The following is a 16524-nucleotide window of genomic DNA, read 5'->3' as shown; positions in this document are numbered from 1 at the left end:
TTCAGTTATTTTTTCTATGAATATTATCCATGGTTTGAAAACTCGCAGCAAAGCGCGAGCATTCCTGCTAGTGATATCGATTCTGAAAGCATGCTGAAATAAGGTCGTTTGACCGCAATTCACAAGAATTGCTCTGCTGCGGTCCGATCGGTTCAAATTCAAACAACCCCAATTAGGCTTCCACAACATCAACAACCCATGCGTTGATCTGTACTTCCACTGCGCCAAGGACGCCATGTCGACCGTGGAATTCCACAAAACTCTGATGAACCAAGTGTTTCCCTCAGCTGGTCGCACAATCCTCTAACCACCCATAAACTCATTTGCAACTTCATAGACATACGCGACTATGGTGGAAAATGTAACCAAGACGAAGCTTTCTTCGCGGCAGCGGTTTGGCTCCACCAGAACCACCCCAAAACCCTTGCCTACAATCTTGTGCCAATTTCCGGCTCATTTGGACATATCCTAGACCTTCCTTGCATTCTCTCGCAGGTTTTACGGGGTGAAGCTCACTTGAAATTTACTGGGAGGACGAGGGAGGAGGCAGATTCAAACAAAATGGTGAAGGTCAAGGAAAAGAACGTCAACTCAAAGGCAAGCGAATTGTTGTTAAGGAGGAAGGCGATCCACACGACCAACAAGGCGGCTCAGAGATACGAGTGCGACGTTGATTATCGCTTATTGCACGAATGTGTTTCGGATATTTTTGCCCTGTGCCTTGAGTTTGATATTGAAAATTTCATCATCACAAGGACCATGACCATCATGATGATTACTGCTTGGAGATTACCCAAGCGACTACCTTTTTGCCTACCATCGCTGATCATCATATGTTGTCAGAATCATGCCTCTGAGAAGGGGATGGTAGTCTTTGTTGTATTGACCGACTGAGGAAGGAGGTTTTGTCGCCCTTGAGAAAAACTATGGCATCAGAGGGCTGGGAACCTGCCAACCGGTGGGGTTATAGAGCGGAGTACAAGCAAGAGCAACTGGCTGCAACCAATGAGGTTGATCCTGGCGATGCAGCGCTGCTTTCGCATGACATATTAAGCTATATCAAGTAACTTGAGCTCGAACATGAGGCTGATGTTAAGTGGAAGAAAGTGATGGAGGTCTACTCAAAGTAGGGAAAGTATAAGAATTGGTTGGCTATGTGATGTCGACAACACCTTGTCGGCAAGTTTGGCTTTGGGGCTTTTGTTGCTTCAATTGAGTGATGAGCCATGGAAGGGAAAAGTGGTCACCTAAAGCCAAAACCCTTAGCTGCATTCGATACAAGGTGAGGATCTTAATTCGAGGGCTGAATATATGTAGACTTTGATCAAAAGCCAGGACTGGACAACTGATTTCGGGAAGGTGTTCGATGTGATTCTAGAAGAGGTAGTGAATGAGAATTTGAAGCCAGATAAGATGGTCAAGAAGGTGCTTGCCTTGACCACATACAAACACTTCTTGACAGGCAGCAACTTCAACTTCTGGGGGGAGATTAAGATGTCTCCCTTTGTTCTTCTAGTTTCTGCTACTACTTTCACTTCTCCAAAGCTCTCATTCTTTCTTTGAGTTCTGATGAGACTAAGAAACAGTATATATATAGGTGTATATGTGCTGCTAATAAGTGTGTGTGTGTGCGCGCGCGCGCGTGTGCGTGTGCGCATGTAATTAATACTTTTGTAGAGAAGAGCAAAGTGAGTGACAAAAGTGGGACTGGAAACGGTAGGCTTATAACGTTCAAATTCTATCGGTCACTTTCAATGGAGGTAATAGAAACGAATAAAATATGGGGCTGGACTTGTTGCCTCAAGTGATCTGGCACTGGTACTTCCAAATGTAAAGAAAAAAGGCACAAAGACAACTAGACGAGTACCACAGCCTTAAACGGGTTGATCTTGCTTTGGTGAGCATGAACTTCCTTACATTTTGGTTTTACCTGGCCCCACCGTTGAGACCACTCATGTGAGAAAGGCGACACTTGCATGGCAATTTAACCAAAGATTTTCTCAGGTGACACTGATCGACCAACAATTAATAATCATTCATGTAAAAGAGTTGGCTTATGCAAAAACCCTACCAAAGAGTCACATTAGGGTGACACCGTAATCAATCAACAATTGACAATAACTAATCTAGAGCCAACTTGTGGCTTTTGTTTATAGGCATCTACTAAGATTGCTTATGTTTTATTATACATACTTGGCTATCAGATAGAAAAGGGTGGTGCTATTCACACCTATTTTATCTCCATCCACTCTTCTTAATTTTCGGCTGTCGGATCGAATGAATTAAAAAAGACCAAAAGACAAAAATTACCAAAAAAATGTGTGAGAAATTAAAATGGGAGTGAATAGCATCAACTATAGAAAAAGAAACATCCATTTTTTTCCTTTTGATTAAAAGAGGAGATTTACACCGCAACATACTAACACAAAATTGACATGTAAGTTTGAACCAAATATCTATAAAATCGTATCTATTTTTAGATATACATCATCATAGCCAAAACCTTAGAGGCAAAAAAGACCCAAGGACAAGTACATGGGTGCACAAAAGGATAAATGGCATGCGTTAATCATTTCCCATTATTTATCACCTTCCTTCTCTTATAATGCCAACGAGCAGTGATTGAGTGACGTTTACTGGAGAAGGCGCAAGGTCAACCACGGGGGTGTTAGCACCACTTGCATTGTTGCCTTCGGGCTGATAGTTGAGGCGGTCATTACCATGCTTGGATGCAGTTGATGGGGTATCATCCTTCATGAAAAAGCTACCTGTTGACAATGTCGTTACATCCTTAAAATCATAATTTGTCAAATAGCTCGGCTTCGACATGACAATGCCTGTCAATATCTCTAGAGAGCATTGCCACCACGCGTGACATAGACTGCCTCGTCATCGGTGATGCCTGCGTGCACAGGAGAGTTGTTCTCATCGGTGATGCCTGTGATGCCAGTCCCCTACCCACTACCAAAAGAGAGAGCATGCGAAAATCAGTTCCTGATATTTATCACCTTCCTTCTCCTCTAATTTCAGCGAGCAGTGATTGAGTGACGTTTACAGAAGGTGCATGGTCAATCCAGGGAGCGTTAGCACCACTTGCATTGCTGCCTCTCGATTGATAGTTGAGGCGAACATTACTACCCTTGGATGAAGTTGATGGGGTATCATCCTCCACCAAAAATCTACTTGTTAACGATGTTGTTACATCTTTAAAATCATAATCTGTCAAATAGCTTGGCTTCGACATGACAGTGCCTATGTCAATGTCTCCAGAGAGCATTGCAACCACGCGTGACATAGATGGCCGTGCCATCGGTGATCCCTGCGTGCACATGAGAGCTACTCTTATCAATCTAGTTGCTTCAGTTTCATCAAACTTTGTCAATCTTGGATCCACCAGCCCTAGAGTTTGGTCGTTTTCATGTAGAGTCCACACCTGAAAAAACATTATGCCACAGTCAAAGGAAAGTATAAATAAGTTTTTCACAACAATGCCTAAATGAAGCTAGGCGAATGCAATTCCTACCCATTCAATAAGAGAAATCTTTTCTGGATGTAAGTTATTATAAGAGTTTGGTCTCCCGCTGAGGATCTCTAAAACGACGACTCCAAAACCAAACACATCGACCTTCTCTGTCAAATGTCCAAACATTGCATACTCCGGTGCCAAATAGCTTCTGCAATGCAAGATAATCAAACGGTTGCACAATGTTACTTGAGATAATTAGAGGCATTATTAACATGTGTGAAAATTTCATGCAAGTAAAAATGTGTGTGGCCATAATGTATGTATCCTTTGGAAAAACAATAAAGGATGGCTTACATTGTCCCTGCAACCCGGGTGCTGATGTGGGTTTTCTCGTCATCATAAAGCTTTGCCAGTCCAAAATCTGATATTTTTGGGGAGAGTTCTGCATCAAGCAAAATATTACTCGCTTTGACATCTCGATGTACAATCCTTGGCCTTGACTCCTCATGAAGGTAAGCAAATCCTCTTGCTGTTCCCAACAATATATTGAATCGAGTAGGCCAGTCAAGGTGCAAGTTACTTGTTCCTGAAATATTAGTGAACACATCCAATCAAAAACATTTCTTAACAATTTTAGAGTGCTTGAAACTGCTGACAATGCTATTTATGTGCAACCTAAAAGTAGATAGGTTTGTACCAAAAAGTGCCTGATCAAGGCTCTTGTTTTCAAGATACTCATAAACCAAAATGCGGTGTCTGCCTTCAATGCAACATCCATACAATTTCACTAGATTCCGATGTTGCACAGCAGATATGGTAGCAATTTCAGATACAAATTGACTCTTCCCTTGGTGAGATGATACTGAAAGTTGCTTCACAGCCACTACTCTACCATCAGAAAGTGTACCCTACAATGTACACAGAAACACAATTAAGTGACGTGAAAGGAAAGAAAACAGAAGCTATATTTTCTTCTCTCGCTCTCTCTTTTTTCTCTTCATTACTTCAAGTACATGATATTGATGTAATACGGATTTCACCTTATAAACGGGGCCATATCCTCCCTCTCCTAGCTTATTTGAAGGATTAAAATCTTCAGTTGCAGTTCTTAATTCAACATAACTGAAAGTATATGGCCGGGGGCCTAATCCTAGAATATCTGCACATTCACAAAACAGTATGACATAAGTTTTACTTTCATGAAAGCATTCTTACTTCTATGTGTTAATGATATGGTCGTTTACCTTCATCGTCTTCTTTTTCTGATTTTTTCCTCCTCATATATAGAATTGCAAATATTAATAGCAAGCTCACAACTCCAACAAGAACTGGAATACCAACTATCAACCCAGTATTGCTCTTCTTTGTAAAATCTAAGTGATAAAACAGACGAATTCTTCAATGTCAATTAATAGCAGAAAAATACATTTAAACCACTCATAGGAAATCTCTATAAGTGAACACAAATTATACCTGAAGCAGCATGGACGGCTGCTATTAGTGGGCCGTAATCATTATAACTGGGTATGCAACAAGTCCCTTTACCAGCCCAGAACAAATGAATTTCAAGATAATTCTCTGACACGCTAACATTAAATTTTCTCACAACTGCTCGGTTAACACCACCTGCCTCTTTCGATATGTCAAAGTCCTTCATCCTGCGGGTACCCTAGCAACCAAATGAAGAGGTAGGTGATAATTCTAGTCTTCTTTAAATCACTGTCTTTAGTTAATGTAGCTTAAAACATCAAAAACCAGTCCAATGAGGTGTTTACTTCAAATAAGTTAGAATTTTTATTCTATAAGCAGTCTTACCTGAATATAGATATCAAATACACGCCGTCCTAGACTTTTCCAAGTTTGCGAAGTGCGACTTTCATAAACCGTCTCTGCAAAGTGCAATGTTACAGTGTAGGGCCCATTCTCAAGGCCCAGGCCATAGTATCTCAGTGATCCTCTGGACACTCTTGAAGTCTGGAAAAGCTCCGGGGTCACGTCTGTTCCGCTGACTTGTGCATGGGTATTTTCCAACGATGGGTTATTTTCCCGAGACGATGAGGTATATTGGGCAGAAAACAAACCGGCATTGCTGACTGCCCAATTCTCTGCACTGGTTACACTGAATGTTGCTGAGCCAAGAACTGATTCATCAGTCTCATACAATATGCCATCTCCCTTCATTTGCTGTCCACCACAGTTGATTGAGAAGCTTGCATCTGTAAAGTTTCATGTAATTTTTTTTTACCAGAATCTGCCCATGATTAGCGATGAAACTTCAAATTGAAGACTCATACTAATGTTCTTCAGTCACATATTTCTAACCAGTTATGCGTATTACTGAACTTATGAAAACATGCTTGCAATCTATACCCATATGTATACATAACTAGAGAAGCAATGCCTTTTCCTCTAACATGATGTTGCGTTAAAATAGTAAATGATGGGTGACATAAGAGCAGATTACATCGTGGGGTATTTCGATTGCATGGAAAATTTCTCTGGAGGCAATTCAATCCAGGAAGACTGCAAACACAGAGAACAATTATTAGTTATCCAAATAGAATCATGTAGTGGAAGAGTAGTGATGGTATTGCTTGTCTAAACGAGTAAGAGAAACTTCAACTCACGTTATGTTTGAATTGTCAAATGTGAAGTTGTTGACCACTAAGTTCCTGCATAAAATCATTAATCAATCAACATATGAAGAACTGTATCTTTATCAAATGAATACAAGATCAAAACTTAGTAGGCAAGTAGCACTGTGAAAACGAATCTCAGCGATAATTTTTTGTCCGAACATATTCTGGTGATTTAAACTGTAAAATGAAGGTGAAAGATAAAAGGACACGTACACTTGCGATATATTGGTCACCCACTGGGGAAAGCTTCCTGATAAAAAATTGTAAGACAAATCTCTGCAAATAACAAAATAGAATCAGAAGACACAAAATGCATGAAAGTTATTAAGAGCTTGTGTAAGATAGGATTAGAATGCTTATGACTACTTTAAGAAACGAGGACTTACATAGTCTGAAGTTGATCGCTCTTTTGGTTCAGAAGAGGTCCGGAGAGACTATTGTTTCCAAGAAACCTGGCCATTTTGATTATAGTAGAAAGGCACCCAGAAAAGAAAAAGAGATGAACAAACAAAAGGTCAGATGTCCAGATCTTCAATAAAAGTAGGGAATGTTAAAGATTTGATAACTTATGTATGATAAGGCAAGAAAAAGATAATAATAAGGACGGGGATTACAAGGATGTAAGAGAACTCAAGCTGAACAAAGAACTTGGGAGTTGGCTTGTCAAATTGTTGAAACTCAGATCCCTGCAACACCGACGATAAGTTGAGAGGAGCAATCAGAATGAAAGAAAACTAATTGGTCTCGTTGGGACTCAAGCTTATATTTGCTGGTACGTACAGTGCCCGTAGTCTTCGATATTCTCCAATATCAGATGGGATGGTACCAGTGATTAATGCGTTTCGTAGTTTTCTGTATTCCAAAAACATAAAATTTGATAAAAAGTAGATGGAGTAAGATATCAAATTTCAAAAAGAAAAAAGAAGTCAGATGAAAGTATCTGGATCGATGAGAATCTTCACTTACAAATCAGTCAAGTTTTTCATATTTTTTATGAAATTAAGAGAGGAGCTCCCATTGTATATATCACTGATATACCTACATCATTATATGCAAAATAAACTGAAATCTCATCTTCGGAGAAAGAGAGAAAATTACAATTCATGAAACATTTGTACTTACAGATACTCCAATGAGGTCAGTTGAGAAAAGCTGGTTGGTATTGGGCCTTCGAAGGAGTTCCCTTGAAATTCCCTACAGAAACATATTAAGAAGCTTGTGAACAAATTATCCACCTCAGGTCTGCTTTCATAAACTGCAAAAGATCAAAGGTTTCTTTACTTACAAATCAGTGAGTTGTGTCCAATTCCCTATGAAATCAGGTATCTTTCCTGAGAAAGGATTGTCCGATGCCGAGCTAAAATTCAAAAAGTTGACTTATACTAAGCTCATCCAAGAAAAGCAATCTCAAAGTACGATTTATGAGCCGTTCTTACAGGTATTGCATGTTGGTGAGCTTGGCAAATGTTGAAGGAATTTTACCACCGAGTCCACAGCTGTCCATGTAACTGTGAAAATCATAAGGCAACTGATTAATACCCATTTCATACGTTAAAGTGCAATTTTTGCTCATCCGTAAGGAATTAACATGTAATTCAAATTTGATGATTTAACGAAGCACTTACAGTCGCTCGAGCTTGAATAAATTACCAAGTTCTAGAGGGAGTGTTCCGGAGAAATTATTTGATCCGATGTCCCTGCAAGTCATGTTGAACGGGCAAACACTTACTTGAAAGCAATTATTGAAGAGTGATAGAAGGTTATGTTGAATTGTAAGTCTACAGCTGATTAGGAAATAAGCTGTGTATCAAATTTGTGTATTCACTTGAGTTTAAAATACCTAATGTGCAGCTCTAATGTAGCAAGACAAATAATGCCAGGTGTAATGATCCTAGCAACTAGCCAGATGTAAGGCTGAGATTGTTTTGTGAAGAGAGAGAATCCACCTTGGATTCTAACGGTTATGTAAAGCAGAGTGTGTGTGTGAATTGTAGAGAGATGAAGAGAACATGCTCTGCTAGATTTTGCAGAGAAAGAGAAACCTTCAGAAAATTTTTCATGGCTTACAAATATGTTAGCTCCTTAAGGTTTCGAAGCTCCTTGGGGATGGGCCCAGAGAATGAATTGACATTAATTGACCTGAATGGAGATATGAGTTAGTGAAAGATAAGCATCATTAAACTTAATTACATTAAATAACAGGAAACTAGTACTGCATTATTCAATAAAAGCATAATGATTTTTTGTAGATTACGGCATAAATAGTAGAGAAAAGGTGTAAAGAACATAACTGTAGATTATGATATTCAAAATGAAGTATACAAATTGCTACGGGTCTCATCAGAAGTATGAGTACTTAAAGAAATGTTCTCTCACTACTTACAATCCAGTCAATGCAGACATATTGCCAATGAATGCCGGTAGGGGACCGGTGAAATAATTCTTATCCATATACCTACAAAAATTGAAAGGAAGTGTAATCGTTAACTCTTAATCTTACAACATCACCATATTTTTGTTGAAATCCCACATCGGCTAGAGAAATAAAGAAAGAAGTATTTAAATATCCAAATCCCACTCCAACTAATGTCGAGGTCTTTTGAGATAAACTCCACACCTGACGGATTGTACAGGTGGTAATTACTAAGTTAGGGACAATATCGGTGTTGTTGAAAGGTGAGCCTTTTGCCGTCTCTCTGATAATTCTACCATTTTTAATATCCAATAGATAATTTTGATGAAGTGATGAACCAAAATTTGTAATTCAAATTTGATGATTTAACGAAGCACTTACAGTCGCTCGAGCTTGACTAAATTACCAAGTTTTGGAGGGAGTGATGAACCAAAATTTGTAATTCAAATTTGATGATTTAACGAAGCACTTACAGTCGCTCGAGCTTGACTAAATTACCAAGTTTTGGAGGGAGTGTTCCGAAGAAATTATTTGATTCGATGTCCCTGCAAGTCATGTTGAACGGGCAAACACTTACTTGAAAGCAATTATTGAAGAGTGATAGAAGGTTGTGTTGAATTGTAAGTCTATAGCTGATTAGGAAATATGTTGTGTATCAAATTTGTGTATTCACTTGAGTTTAAAATACCAAGTGTGCAGCTCTAATGTAGCAAGGCAAATAATGTCAGGTGTAATGATCCTAGCAACTAGCTAGATGTAAGGTTGAGATTGTTTTGTCAAGAGAGAGAATCCACCTTGGATTCTAACGGTTATGTAAAGCACATAGTGTGTGTGAATTGTAGAGAAATGAAGAGAATATGCCCTGCTAGATTTTGCAGAGGGAGAGAAACCTTCAGATAATTCTTCCATTGTTATAACAAAATTTTACATAAAATTTTATTGTATGCTCTCCAATTTTTCGTGGCTTACAGCAGAGTTAGCTCCTTAAGGTTTCCAAGCTCCTTGGGGATGGGCCCAGAGAATGAATTGACATTAATTGACCTGAATGGAGATATGAGTTAGTGAAAGATAAGCATCATTAAACTTAATTACATTACATAACAGGAAATTAGTACTGCATTATTCAATAAAAGCATAATGATTTTTTGTAGATTACGGCATAAATAGTAGCAAAAAGGTGTAAAGAACATAACTGTAGATTATGATATTCAAAATGAAGTATACAAATTGCTACGGGTCTCATCAGAAGTATGAGTACTTAAAGAAATGTTCTCTCACTACTTACAATTCAGTCAATGCAGACATATTGCCAATGAATGCCGGTAGGGGACCGGTGAAATAATTTTGACTGATTCTCCTACAAAAATTGAAAGGAAGTGTAATCGTTAACTCTTAATCTTACAACATCACCATATTTTTGTTGAAATCCCACATTGGCCATAGAAATAAAGAAAGAATAATTTAAATATCCAAATTCCACTTCAACTAATACTGAGGCTTTTTGAGATAAACCTCACACTTGACGGATTGTGCATGTGGTAATTACCAAGTTGGGAACAGTATCAGCGTTGTTGGAAGTGAGTTTTTGGCCCGTCTCTTTGATAATTCTACAATTTTTAATATCCAATATATGATTTTGATGAGCCGAAAACAGAGAAGGGAGTTGAAAAAAATTCATACAAAGATGTGAGATATCTCAGAGCCACAAATTCTTCTGGAAACACCCCCTGTTTGTAAAGATAATTCATGCTCCTGGAAAGCAAAAAGATTGAACATTTAGAACTACATAAAATGGAGCGACACAGTCAAATTATGACGTTAACATATATAGGTAGCAAGTGAAAAATCAGCTTTGGCATGGAAATCTTGTTCGTCAAGAGAGAGTAGTTTAACATACAGATTGGTGATGTGGCATGTAGCATTGTTGTCGTAAGTACAGTTGCAATAGATGGCTGGGTTGTTATCGGAGAACTCAAATTCGGTGACGTTGATGGCAGATCCACTGCAGGGTTCTCCACTGATATTCCACAGGCCCGGCGCCGCTTGTGTGTCCCATTGTTCAAATATTGAGTTCAACGCCCTCACTGCACTCTCAGTTAATTCAGTCCTTGTGTGTATTACATTATATCACACCACAATTTGACTTGTTTACCACTTACTAGACTATCTCGAATCAAATGAGAGATCAAATTGATTATTACAAAGGAAAATTACCCTTAATTTGGATGTTTTGTATATGGGAAGAAAAAAGGCTTTACAAATAAGTTCCTTGAAACTTCCATTTCATATGGTCGAAAAACACTTAAAATATCATTTTGTTGAGGGAAAGAAGCCCAGTTCCTGGTCAAAAACACTTATATGGGGCAAAGTGTGTATGTGTATAGGGAGAGAGAGAGAGAGAGAGAACCTTCAGATGGATCAGTGGTAGCATTTTGAGTAAAGGACAGCTGAAACCAGAAGCAGCTGAGGAAGCAGAGTAATAGTATCCTCATCATCAACTTCATCTTCATATCGTACATGTGCAGAACTTGCTCTCCTCGATGGGGTGAACTTAAGCGACCAACACTCAGTGGCGGATCCAGGAATCTTACTCCAATGGGTCGCAGTGTAAAAGTTCAAATAAAAATTTAGGATGGAAAAACATATTGAAAATGAAATCATAGTACTTTCATTCATAATTCATAACGGAAACAATATTACAAATTATAATTGTCCACGACGAGATTTCATATTTTGAAAACGAAGCATTATAGCTTCATTTTCAATACAAGCAAAAATATATCTCTCAATATAAACAAGCAAGCTATCACTCAACCATTGATCTCCCATTTTGTTCCTAAGTGGACCCTTAACAATATTCATGACAGAAAATGCTCTCTCCACTGAAGCAGTTGCAACTGGTAAAACTAAAGATAATGTAATGAGCAAATATACATAATTGAATACTTGATGCATCCTTGTCTCCACCATTTTTTTTGCAAGATCACCAATCCCTTCCAATTGAGAGAAATCACTACTGGAACACACATAATGAATATAAATCTCAAGTTGATCTTCAAGTGCCAAACGATCTTCATCCAAAAAGTCTTGAGGATAAAATTGAGCAAGATGAAGTAACTTTGGTTTATCAAAAGCTACAAATGAATCTTTCGGACTCAAACATGCCATACAAATAAGCAACTCGGTATTTACCTCATTAAAGCGATCCTCTAACTCCGTAATTTGCTCATCAATGACATAAATAAAGAGCTCCACACGATAATGATGACGATTTGTCTTTATTGGAGCATAACGCCTTGACCTCCCTGGAAGTATAAATGCTTCTTCCATGTTAGGAACATCAATATGATGTTTTTCACAAAAAGAAGATACTTCATCAACCAATGCATCGAACCCATTATTCCTCATCCAATATAGCTTTTCCTTGCATGATTTCACTAAAGCCATTGCATTCACAATTTCTTGATCTTCCCTTTGCAATGCTTGTGACAAATCATTTGTGAGTCCCAATATGACTTTCATCAAGAAAAGGTGAAACACAAACTCAAAAGTAAGTATCACTCTCATTAACATATTTGCTTCAGCCGCACTTTCATTGGGATTATAATTAATAACCATTTGAAGCACATGAACCACGGATGAAAACATAGAAATGATGCTAATCAAGGTACCATAGTGTGAGTTCCATCGTGTGTCACCGGCACATTTGAGACTTGTTTCTTGATTTAAGCCTCGCCCCGTTATAAGACAATCATTTTCAAAAGCTATCACAAGCTCTTCTTGAAGTTGCCCTCTAAGTGAATCACGCCGCTTACAAGATGCTCCAACATGATTAACCACACTATTAGCCATTGCAAAAAAAGAGGCAATGTCTATATTATTCTTTGCTACGGCAACAAGAGCTAGTTGAAGTTGATGAGCAAAGCAATGAACATAATATGCACAAGGTTGTTCTCTCAATATCTTTGTTTTAAGGCCATTCAACTCACCTCTCATATTGCTAGCACCATCATAACCTTGTCCTCGTAGCTTGGAAATGCTCAAACCGTTGTGAGAAAACAATGTGTCAATAGCATCCTTTAGTGAACTTGAAGTAGTGTCGGTAACATGTTGGATACCCACAAATCTTTCAATTACATGCCCGTTGTCATCCACATAACGCAACACCATAGCCATTTGCTCTTTCACAGACACATCACGTGCTTCATCCACCAATATTGAAAAGAATCTATCTTTTAGACCATCCATGATAGCATTAAGTGTTTCAAGGGCACATGAATTCACAATTTCTTTTTGAATGGAAGGAGCTAGTAATTTGAGATTCCCCGGAGCATTTTCCATCACAACTTCTCTAACTTTATCATTATTATCTGCAAGGAATTGCAATAACTCCAAGTAATTTCCCCTATTGCTTGAAGTGGCACTTTCATCATGGCCACGAAAAGGAAGACCTTGTCTCAATAAAAACTTAGTGCACTTGATTGAAGCAATCAAGCATGTGCGATAAGCCTTACGAGCTTGGTCAGAGTGTTTGCTCACTGCCGTTTCAATATGTGTAGCTTGATTCATCAAATTTGTAGCAACTTCTCTAGCCTTATTATGAACACTCCCAACCGGTCCAACATGCATCTTAAATCTTTCTCTCCCTTTCTTCCAAGTCTTAAATCCATCTCCAGTGAAAGCTTCACTACCCACTTGTGCAAAATTGGTTTTAAAGAGATAGCAATAGAGACAAAATGCTGCATCTTTAGATACACTATACTCCAACCAATCAAACTCATCAAACCATTGGGAAATGAAGCGTCGATTAATTCCCGACATATTAGTTATTGGGAAATTATGACCTCTAGGTTGACAAGGTCCTTTTTGTAGATATGATCTTCGGACCTCATCTCTTATATTAGCATCATAATCTATTATTCGAGTTCTCAATCCAGGATCTGCTTCAAGATTACCCAAAACACCATCTAACTGACTTTGTCTTGAACTTGGAGCTCTTGAACTACCAACAGTATTTGGACTATCAACATTATTCGAACTACCCGAACCCGATGATGACTTTCTCTTAAAAAACCGTTCCATAATAATGCTTGCTACATATACAAAATATTCAAAATAAATACTCACAATATAAACAAACCATAAACATAATCAAAATAAATATGAATTGGATTTTCAATTAAATTAAATATCTCATCTTGCATTCTACATATACAAAATAATGAAAATAAAAACTCACAATATAAACAAACCATCAATATAATCAAAATAAATATGAATTGAATTTCAATTAAATTAAATATATTCTACATATACAAAATATTCAAAATAAATACTCACAATATAAACAAACCATAAACATAATCAAAATAAATATGAATTGGATTTTCAATTAAATTAAATATCTCATCTTGCATTCTACATATACAAAATAATGAAAATAAAAAATCACAATATAAACAAACCATCAATAAAAACAAACCAATAAAAACTCACAATATAAACAAATCATCAATATAAACAAACCATCAATAAAAACTCACAATAAAAACTCACAAGATAAATATGAATTGAATTTCAATTAATTAAATATATTCTACATATACAAAATATTCAAAATAAATACTCACATCACAATATAAAAACCAAGGGAGGAGATGGAGTTGGAGCCGCCAGCAGAGGAGGGAGGAGATGGAGTTGGAGCCGCCAGCAGAGGAGGGAGGAGATGGAGTTCACGTTGGGGGCGGCAGCAGCTATGGAGGAGAGGAGTTGAGGATTTGGGGGGATTGAGTTAGGGTTGAAGGATGAAAATTTGGGGCTTTTAATTGTATAGGGATCGGGTAGGAAGGGCTGGGATGGGGAGGGACACGGTGGGAATTTTTTTTTTTTTTTTTTTTCGGCCTGGCCCAAAACGACGTCGTTTTGCCCAGGTTTTTTCAAAATCAAAACTGGCGCACAGCGCCTTCGTCTTCTTCGTTCGTCCTCCTGCCCAGAAAACCGACGACTCCAACGGCAACGGGGTCGCACCAGGGGTCGCCCCACCATCTCCAAGGGGTCTCGAAGGTTGCTTCCATGGCTTCCAAGGGGTCGCGCGACCCCAATGACCCCACTGTGGATCCGCCACTGCCAACACTTATATTTCGATTGGCTGAATCATGCATTGCATGTAAGAAGAAGAAGACCATTATATATTAGATTTTAGTCATATATTGACAACGTATACATATATAATATAGGATAAATTACAAAAAACTATCTCAATTATGAGTCGAATCACAATCTCATACATCATGTTTTAAATATTGAAATGTCATTCCTCAACTTATGAAGTTGTTGCAATATCAGACCTCCGTTAAATTTTCTGTCAATCTAACTGTTAAATGATGACCTAGTAGAAACGAGACCCACTTTTTTGCCAACTTGAATAAAAAATTAATTAATTATTAATAAACTATTAATTTTTTATTTGACAATTAAAATTAACTTAAAAACAAAAAACAAAAAGACCTCTCCTCCCTGTTCCCTGGAAATCGTCCCCGTTCGTCCTCCCATCACTCGTTCCTCCGCTCCCCTTCTTCCTCGTCCTCCTTAAACACAGCTAATTTTCGTCCTCCTCCGGGAACAACTGATACACCGGCGATCGCAAAACGCAGGTGGGTTACGATGGCAAACCAAAACCAGACCCAATTCATCTTGCTCCAATTACATAAAACTAATTGATTTCTTCATCATAAGTTCACTAAGATTTCGCAAAACTGAGCATTAGAAACCATCCCCTTTTCATTTTCCCTCTCTTCAAATCCCATCACCGACTGGGGCTTTCGCCCCACTGCCATTTCTTCAGTTTCTTCTTCTTCACCATTTTTCTAAGAAAAACCACCAAACAAAATTGCAAAGGGAGAGTTCCAGAAAGCCAAAACGTAGAACCTCACAAAAACAAAACCCAAAACGAAAAACACAAATACAAACCCACAAAATTCAAGAAATTAGAGAAATTCATTTTTTTTTAATTAGAGAAATTAAAATTTCAAAAATTCAAGAAGTGGCCATTTGAAAATTCGCCCAGAACTCCGGATTTTTTAAATCCTCCATAATATTAATTGAAGAATGGAAGTTCATTACAGTCCAATTTTTTTCTTTTTCTTTCCCCTTTTTTTTCCCATTTTCTGGGTTACCACCAATGCTACAGATTCGCTTCCCCGATGCGTGTCAACTTCTACACCTTCTCATTTCCGTCTCCGTCCGTTCGGTTCTCCATCAACCACCATTCGATTTCTCCCAACCATCATGCGAATCGATCCACTGCCGTTTCAAAGAAAACCGGATCGATTTTGATACCGAAGAAGACATGTATGTGCTCGCCGACGTCGTAGCCAGATCATTTCATTGCAACCTCCATAAGAACCAGGGAGGGAGTCAAAACACCGGATCTTTCCCGTCGAACAGATTGAATATTTGCCGATCTGATATGACGAACTCGCTGGTCCGAATCGGTGGACTCGAAGGCGGTGGATGGACGAGGAAGAAGGGGGACGGATGAGGGAGTGAAGGGGACGAATGAGGAAGAAGGGGGACGGAGGAGGGAGTAGGGGGAGGAGACGATTTCTGGGGAAATGAAGAGAGTTTTTTTTTTTTTTTAATTAAGTTTAATTATTAATTAAGAATTAGTAATTTATTATTTTTTTATTCAAGGTGGCAAATGAGTGAATCCCACTCTTACACATCATCATATGTTAAGGTATGACATTGAAATGTTTAAAACATGAGCTATAAAATTGTGGTTCGACCGATAATTAAGGTAATTTTATGTAATTTGCCCTATAATATATTTTGTCCAAGTTGCATGATCAAATGGCGGCCACTTTTTTAATTTCCCACCTAGAGTTGGCCAAGACTTTGATCATATTAGTTGAATTGTATACTGTAATATTACACATTGAGCTGCTTTAGTATTGAAATATTTATGTACAATTCTAGAATTGTCCTTAAAAGAAGGGTGGCTATAA

General features: G+C 38.1%; 3 protein-coding genes across 6 annotated transcripts in view; 1 reads left to right on the top strand and 2 right to left on the bottom strand.

Annotated features, from left to right (window-relative positions):
* Window positions 1-16524, top strand: part of LOC108170255 (uncharacterized) — a 91831-nt gene that overhangs the window by 13881 nt on the left and 61426 nt on the right. For 2 of the 4 annotated variants that reach the window (XR_011580730.1, XR_011580735.1), the window contains exon 12: window positions 49-177. The exons of the other annotated variants lie outside the window; for them this stretch is intronic. The gene's annotated coding sequence lies outside the window, so the exon portion shown is untranslated. Of the gene's footprint in view, window positions 1-48; window positions 178-16524 lie in introns of those variants that run through there. 4 annotated transcript variants of the gene reach the window in all.
* On the bottom strand, window positions 2980-11079 carry LOC103435246 (probable LRR receptor-like serine/threonine-protein kinase At1g56130). The gene is made up of 27 exons (XM_070821288.1): window positions 10926-11079; window positions 10416-10602; window positions 10199-10270; window positions 9804-9875; window positions 9488-9559; window positions 8992-9063; window positions 8489-8560; window positions 8173-8244; window positions 7731-7802; window positions 7542-7613; window positions 7391-7462; window positions 7228-7299; window positions 7072-7143; window positions 6886-6957; window positions 6720-6791; window positions 6492-6557; window positions 6319-6381; window positions 6094-6138; window positions 5931-5989; window positions 5282-5682; window positions 4940-5135; window positions 4711-4839; window positions 4507-4625; window positions 4164-4374; window positions 3821-4052; window positions 3524-3674; window positions 2980-3433 (listed from the first exon to the last, which is right to left on the bottom strand). Exons 1-27 carry the CDS (start codon window positions 11035-11037, stop codon window positions 3005-3007), a joined length of 3336 nt encoding a protein of 1111 aa, XP_070677389.1. The 5' UTR covers window positions 11038-11079; the 3' UTR covers window positions 2980-3004.
* LOC139195777 (uncharacterized) lies at window positions 11168-13605 on the bottom strand. The gene is made up of 2 exons (XM_070821290.1): window positions 11711-13605; window positions 11168-11534 (listed from the first exon to the last, which is right to left on the bottom strand). Exons 1-2 carry the CDS (start codon window positions 13598-13600, stop codon window positions 11532-11534), a joined length of 1893 nt encoding a protein of 630 aa, XP_070677391.1. The 5' UTR covers window positions 13601-13605; the 3' UTR covers window positions 11168-11531.

This window comes from Malus domestica, chromosome 05 (assembly GCF_042453785.1).
Source record: "Malus domestica chromosome 05, GDT2T_hap1".
Lineage (NCBI taxonomy): Eukaryota > Viridiplantae > Streptophyta > Magnoliopsida > Rosales > Rosaceae > Malus > Malus domestica.
The sequence above is the reverse complement of the archived record's forward strand: the minus strand, read 5'-3'. Positions and strand labels throughout refer to the sequence as shown.